This window comes from Belonocnema kinseyi, chromosome 10 (assembly GCF_010883055.1).
Source record: "Belonocnema kinseyi isolate 2016_QV_RU_SX_M_011 chromosome 10, B_treatae_v1, whole genome shotgun sequence".
NCBI classification, from domain to species: domain Eukaryota; kingdom Metazoa; phylum Arthropoda; class Insecta; order Hymenoptera; family Cynipidae; genus Belonocnema; species Belonocnema kinseyi.
Genome location: NC_046666.1, coordinates 7,175,049 through 7,182,863, shown reverse-complemented (window position 1 = coordinate 7,182,863; position 7,815 = coordinate 7,175,049). Strand labels below are relative to the sequence as shown.

The window sequence follows — 7,815 nt, the reverse complement described above, 5'->3', positions numbered from 1 at the left end:
GATTTCATCTTTTGGGTCCCTCATTATGATATTATGCTCTTGACCAGACAGAAGCTGGAAAAGGGTTCCCTTTCCCTTTTCCAGGTCGTAAAATGCCATTTAAAAAAATTATTCATAAAAATTGATAATTTAATAACGAACCAACAATTACTAAAAATATAATTTAAAAATTAATCGACAATTACTGAAATGAATTCAAAATAGGCATTTTACGAGCTGGGAAAGGGAAGAGGGAAGTTCTGAATGCCTTTTCCAGTTAAAAAAATTACCAAGAATTGCTCTATTGGATTTTATAACATTTTGAGTTTTTTTGGAAAAATATTCAACTTTTTGGGTTGCCTCAGAATAATATTTTACTCTTGGACTAGACAGAAGATTTTCCAAAAGAATTTTCAAACCATTAACTCTAAAATTCGGAAAATAAATCAAACCAAACACTTGCCGAATTCTGATTGATTCTAAATTTAATTTCCTAATTTATAAATTTACAGTTTTATCTCCTATTTTCGCCAATGCAGCAAAAAAACGATAAAATGGTTATCGCGACAGAAGATTGCTCAGAAATTAAAAACGCCTCGCAAGAAAATGCTGCTCTGCAAAACGAAATTTTGAATCATGTATCACATTCCAGAGCTATTTTTAAATGCCAGCATAAAGACGAGCCTGAATTATCCTTCGAGGAAAAAAAGAGCATCGCCTTAAATCTCCTCGAGAAAAGTCCTCCCCAGTTTCTCGCAAGATTTGGTAATTTTCTCAAACTAGAATACCTCTCCTACTTCAGGAATATCAGCAACGACTATGAAATTTCATTTTATCTGAAAAGACTCCAAAGGTATTTCGACAGAGAGCAGAGACAGGTCGACGTGAAAAATAGAAGATACGAAGCTTTGAAATCGCTCGTGGAAAAGGGGGAATATTTTAGCGAAACTGAAATGATGAAGCGAAATCCATTGCTTTATGATCAGTTAGTTGGGAGGTATTTAACCGAGGAAGAGAAGAAAGCGAGGGATAATATAGATACTCAAAATATCACTTTTGTCAATTTATTAATGGAGAGTATTGAAAGAGACATGGTCAGAAATTTTAAACAGGGCCAGCAAGATGCCGAGGATGAAATTGACGTGGAATGCGATTCTGACGAAGAAGGAAGTAAATGCGAGAGGAAAATGGAAAATGAGGTAGAAGATGATAACGAGGAGGAATTTGATTCCGACGAGGACAGTGAGGGAGAAAATAGTTCCATAAAAAAAGATAAAACCCCGGAAAGAACGAATTTGGAGGAGAAACAAGAGAAATTTCAGGAGAATAAGAGTGTGAATAAAAATTGGGGTGAAATTTCTCATCTGAAGGATACTTATGAGTCAGAGAAACACGAAAAACAGCAGAGAGATTTGTTCTGGTATCAAATTCCTAGTAATGAACAGAGAATGTTGAAACAAGAGTTTGTTTCGTATATGTACCAAAGTTTCATGGATGGCAGGGATCTAGATTTTGATTACAGGTATTTTACGGTAGTAAAATAATGTTGCAAACTTAGACAATATTTAGAACTTAAACTTAATGAAAAAATCCAACTATATTTTTGGGTAAAAGATCATTTTCTTATTGGAAAGACTACTCTTATAAGTATTTTTGATTCAGAATTCACCTCGTTGTGGTAGAAATTCTATTATTTGGTTGGAAATTTAATTTTTTTGTTGAAAACTATTTTGTTAGAAATATATTTTTTTTTAGTTCAAGGTCCATCTCTATGTTTGAAAATTTAATTCTTTTCGAGAAAACTCGTTTCTTGTTTAGTTGAAAATAACTTTCTTTAACTGACAATTAAATTATTCCATTTTTAGTTGCAAATTTATCTTTTTAATTTGAAAGTTGAACTTTTTGGTTCAAAAGTTAGGTATTTTGTTGAAAATTCGTCTTTCTTGCAAAATTTCGATTAATTTTTAGTTAATAAATCATAAATAGGAATCTAAGGCATTAGAAAACAAGATACTTTTAAAGAGACTTTTTTAGGATACCAATTTTAAATAACTCCTTAACAGTCCAAAATGCCCTAAAAATAGGAAAAATAAGATTTTTCACGAAATTAGTTGAATAAATTCTTTTAAATAACATTAATAAATGTACTAATATTAAATTCAAGTTAAAAAGATTCAAACTCCTAATATATCAATTAAAGATATTGCATTTTCAACAAAATATATTTTTACTAATCCTATAGTTGAATTTTCAATCAAAAAATTATTTTTTTACCAACAAAGACGAATTTTTAATCTGGAAGATAAATTTTTAACTGAAATGATGAATCTTCAACAACCAAAAATGAATTTTTATCAAAGTACTTCAGTTTTGGACCAAATAGTTGAATTTTTAACAAAAAAGATGAATTTTCAACCAAAAAAATAAATTTTTTACGAAAACAGACGAATTTCCAAACAAAAAGTGAAATTTACAGCTAAAATTATAAATCTTCAACCGAAACAATTGATTATTCATTCAATAAGATGAATTTTTAACCGATAAGTTTAATTTTATACCAAGAATGATACATTTTCAACCAAAGATTCTACCAAAAAATACGAATTTTTAACAATATAGTTACTTTTTCAACAAAGAAATTGATTTTAAACTTTAATAATCAATTCTCAAGCCTAAAAGATGAATGTTTCTACAAAACAGTTAAATTATTATTTCTTGGATAATAATGCAACTTTTTGGTTGAAAATTCAACAATTTTGTTGAAAAGTTATACTTTTTGGTGGAAAATTCTAATGTTTTGTTGAAAATTGAACTTTTTTGTAGAAAATTTACTCTCTGTTAAAAATTTATATTTTGGTATTGACAAATGAACCACAATCTTTTCTGGAGGAAAACTCAACTTTTTAACGAAAAGTTTTTCGTTTCTTATTGAAAATTCATCTGCTTAACATAAATTTCATACAAAAAATGCAACTATTTGGGTAGAGAAGTTCACTTTTTTTAATTCGTTCTTTTTGTTTAAAAAAATTCCTCTCTTTAAATTGAAAATTTAATTTTTTCTTAGAAACAAATTTTTTAAAATGAAAATTCATCTTTTTTGGATTAAACTTCAATCTTTTTTTATTAATAATTTAATTTTTTTCTGAGAAACTTATTTCTTGTTTAAAAATGAATTATTTGATCTTAAAAAATCAAATGATATCTTCTTTAACAGAAAATTAAACTGTTTCTTTTTTCGAAAATTTATCTCTTTGATTTAAAAATTCAAATCACTTTGTTAAGAACTCATTTTTTTAAGATTTATATTTTAAAAATTAATATATATTAATAATAATAATATATTAAAATATATTAAAATTAATATATCTTTTAATTAAAAGCTCAACTACTAGGGTAAAAGTTAAAATATTTTATTAAAAATTAATTTTTCTGATTGAAGGCTTATGTCTTTATTTGAAAATTTAACTATTTAGTTGAAAAAACTTTTTTTGGTTTAAAAATAATTTTTGACTAAAAACGTAACTTTTCCAGTTTTTTTAAGATTGATCTTTTTTAGTATAAGATTCTCCTTTTTTGGTAAAAAAAAACAACGATTTCCTTTGTTTGAAATTTCATTTTTCTTAGATAAAATGCATCAGGAACGTGAAAAATTATTTTTTCGCTGAAAAGTAATATTTGTTCTTTAAAAATTCAATTTTTGTAGAGAAAATTCGTCTTTTGGCTTGAAGGTTCAACAATTTAGATAAATTTGTATTGGTTTCTTGAGTAAAAAATCTTTATTTGTTAAAAATTCGTCTTGTTCGTTTGAAAATTCTTTTTTTTTTTGTATTAATTTCTTCTTTTTTGATTGAAATATAAACTATGGTACTTTTTTTGTTAAAAATTTAATCATTTTGTTAAAAATTCTATTATTTTGTTAAAAAAGCATCTTTTATGGCAGACATTTAAAAAAAACTAATCAATTTTCAAATTTTAAATTTATACCTGAAATACTGTTTTATTCTCTTTATAAAATAATCTGTGTTAAAAGTATTACTAGATTAAAATGCTGGTAAAAAAACGTTATAGTAATACTTATTATTTGAAAAATATTATGACACTATTTTGAAACTTTTTTCTAATTTTTGACACTATTTACACTATTTTTGATCTCTGAAGTGAGTCCGAGGCTTGAAATTGTGGAAGTTTAATTTAAATATTTTTTTTTCAGTGCCATAGATGATAACGAGGCTTACGATAATGTGGAAGAGAGAGCTCAAGACGAAGAAGAGAAATATTTCGATTCCGAATCGCCTGAAACTATTGTTCCGGAAAAAGTGTCGATGGAAGATGAATCTGAGGATGAACTGGAGGCTTATATGAAAACTCTAAAGGTTAAATAATTAATAATCTTATATTTTTCGATTGGCACCGAACTGTTTGAATTTCGAGTGACATTGTCATTGTTTATTTCATAGGAAAGTTCTCCAACACACCAACTTGGTAAGGAAACTAAATAAATATTTTGATATTCACAAACTGACTAATTCGACTTCACAGAAATAAAAAATAATATTTATTGTATATTTATTTCTTTTCATTTCTTCCTCAATCTTTAAATATAGTGTAGTTTAAATTTTAGATTTTTTTTTTGTAAATTAACTATGATAATCTACGACTTCATTAATTAATTCATTCGTTTATTTTCTTTTTTTCCCTTGTATGGAAATTCTTTCTTGTTGGTTTTCATGTTATTAATTTTGCACTTTAGATTAAAAAGAAGTAAATTTTAAAAATCATATTGCAAAATTTTTTTAATGAATAATTTTTAATGACTTAGTTTTAAAGGTTCTAATTTATGAATACTTTTATTTTGTAGGAAGTTTGGAATTGTTTCAGGGTGTCCGTTTTAATCGATGAAATAAATTCCTGGTCCTTTACCGGTTTTTTCCCGGTTCGCAAACATTTTTAACGGTCAATGATATTTAAAAAATGGATCATTAAAGCTAAAAAAATTCCCACTTGAGGTAATAAAATTTTGAAACTTTTAAAATTGAAATTTAAAAGTATTTAATTAACAAATTTTTTATTCATATGCTCAATAATTCACGAGTATAAAATTAAAGGTACTAACATTTTTCAATATAAAAAAATATAAATCCACGTTATCATTTTCAATGCTCTAAATTAAAAAATCTTTTTAAATAGTTTAAACATCCTTAGAGAGCTTCGAAATTTTATTACAAAATCTGAAGAAATCTAGAAGTTGTTTTAAACTTGTTTAAAATTTAAAATTATTTTTGAAATTTTTTCAGAACTTCTAAATATTTGTCAACATGAATTTAATTTGTTCTACAATTTTCAGAAAATCCTGCAAAGTTTGGAAAATTTTCTTTACAATTTGTATGTATAAATAACAATTGAACATTTATTATTTGTATGTAGATTTTCGCAGATTTTAAACAAATTAGATTCTTTTCAAGAATTGTGAAAGGCTTCAAAAGAATAAAAACATTTTCTTAAGATTCCTAGGAAAATTAAAAATAACTTTTCATTTTCAAAAATTATTTTAAGAGAATATTTAAAAAGTTTTTGAAAGATTTAAACAAAATTTTCAAAAAAGATTCTAGAATATTTTAAGAAAACTTTCTAAAATTCGCATAATAATTTTTAATCATTTTAAAACCTCTAAATATCTCTTAAAATTACTCAAATTTTTTCTAGAAATGGTCTTTTGTAAATTATACATCTAAATTAAAAAATTGCACTTACAAATTAAGCTTTTTTCGACATTTTAACGATTCCAGGTTTCCTAAGTCAAACAATTCAGTTAAAGATTCTTTACTTTTAAATATTTGGTTTTAATTAACATTTTTTAAATAAAAATTCAAATATTGTTGAATATTCAATAATTAAGCTTTTTTTAATAAAAATTTTCAAATTGAATGGGTTAAAGATTTTATATTGTAGACTCAAACAATATTTTTATTTTAATAAAATCCTTTCATTAAGAATATATTATTATGAAGTTTTTTAAAAGTTGAAAATAGTTTATAAACTTTCAGTCACACATCCGAAAATTTTTAAATTTTGAACTTGTTTAATATCGTTTTGTCAAATCGTTTTTGTTAACTTTTTATTACTTAAAGTACAGATAAATTTTAAAAAATGGTTTATTTATTAAAGAAAAATGTTTTTTATCCAAAATTTTCAACATCAAAGGCTTTTATTTTTTATTTGTTCCAGTCTTTAAGAAAACTTTGTATTTAAATGCTCAATCATTTACGCGTATAAAATTGAAGTTACTAACATTTTTCAATATAAAAAATATAAATTCACGTTATCATTATCAATGCTCTAAATTAAAAAATTAATCAATGATCTTTAAAATTTTCAAAATTATATAATCTTAAGGAACTTTAAGCTAGAAACATTAAATATTGAAAAATTGAAAACAATTTTAACTGAAAACTTCTTCAATTAAAAATTCAATTATTTTCTTTTGAAATAGTTTAAACATCATTGGAAAGCTTCAACATTTTATTTCAAAACCTGGAGAAATCTAGAAGTTGTTTTAAAAATAAAATTATTTTTGAATTTTTTTCAGAATTTCTAAATATATATAAAAATGAATTGAATTTTTTCTACAATTTTCAGAAAATCCTGCAAATTTTAGAAAATTTCCTTACAATTTGCATACATAAATAACAATTGAACATTCATTATTTGTAAGCGAAATTTGGGCAATTTTAAGAGATATGCAGACGTTTTGAAAAGATTCAAACTTAATGTAAAACAAAATGTAGATTTTCGCAGATTTTAAACAAAAAAATTAGATTCTTTTCAAGAATTGTGAAAGGCTTCAAAAGAATAAAAACATTTTCTTAAGATTCCTAGTAAAATTAAAAATAACTTTTCATTTTCAAAAATTATTTTAAGAGAATATTTAAAAAGTTTTTGAAAGATTTAAACAAAATTTTCAAAAAAGATTCAAGGAGATTTTAAGAAAACATTCTAAATATTGCATGATAGTTTTTAATCTTTTTAAAAGAAAATCTTTTTTGGTTGAAAATTCAGATCTTTTTTTTAAACTTATCGTTTCTCGTCAAAAATTCAATTATTTTGTCGAAAATTGCTCCCTTTGGATTGAACATTCATTTTCTATGATAAAAAAATCACCTTTTATTTTTTAAATGACATCTTTTTTTTTAGTAAAAAAATCATATTTCTTGATTGCAAATGAACTTTTCTGTTGAAAATTCGACTGTTTTGTCGAAAATTCGTATTTTCGGCTCGAAAAATCAACTTTTTGGTTGAAATTCATCTCTCAGGACAGAAATTAACTTTTTTGTTGAGTGTTCATCTTTTCGTGTTTAAAACTCGACTGTTTTCTAGAAAATTCGATTTTTTAGCTTGAAAATTTAACTTTCTTGTTAAAAATTATTTTTTTAATTAAACATTCGTCTGTTATGATAAAAAATATTTTTTTGTTAAAAATTCAAGTATTTTTATACAAATTTATCTTTTCTGGTCAAAAATTTTACTATTTTGTTGAAAATTCGTACTTTTTGGATGAAAGCTGGAAAGCTTAAATTCCTCTGTTTTAAATTCGTATAATTTTATATTTAAAAAAATTGTTAACACTTAATATTTTCAAATTTTTTTTTCTTTTAATATTAGGGGAAACATTTGGGGGGAACGTGCATTATTGCTAGTTATGGATAATAATTTTATTAATATTTTTCCATTAAGGATAAAATCAGAATCTTTTTAATAACACTTTACAAAGTTTGACCTTTATTAATAATTAATTATTTATTTTAATTGCTAAATGTATATAAATAATAAAATTTATTA

At 24.2% G+C, this 7,815-nt stretch overlaps 1 protein-coding gene across 1 annotated transcript in view; it reads left to right on the top strand.

The window, feature by feature from the left end:
• Window positions 1-7,815, top strand: part of LOC117181398 (vacuolar protein sorting-associated protein 35) — a 57,314-nt gene that overhangs the window by 6,052 nt on the left and 43,447 nt on the right. The window contains exons 2-3 of the mRNA XM_033374014.1: window positions 492-1,501; window positions 4,190-4,352. Of these exons, the coding sequence (XP_033229905.1) occupies window positions 513-1,501; window positions 4,190-4,352 (1,152 nt within the window). The 5' untranslated portion in view covers window positions 492-512. The remainder of the gene's footprint in view (window positions 1-491; window positions 1,502-4,189; window positions 4,353-7,815) is intronic.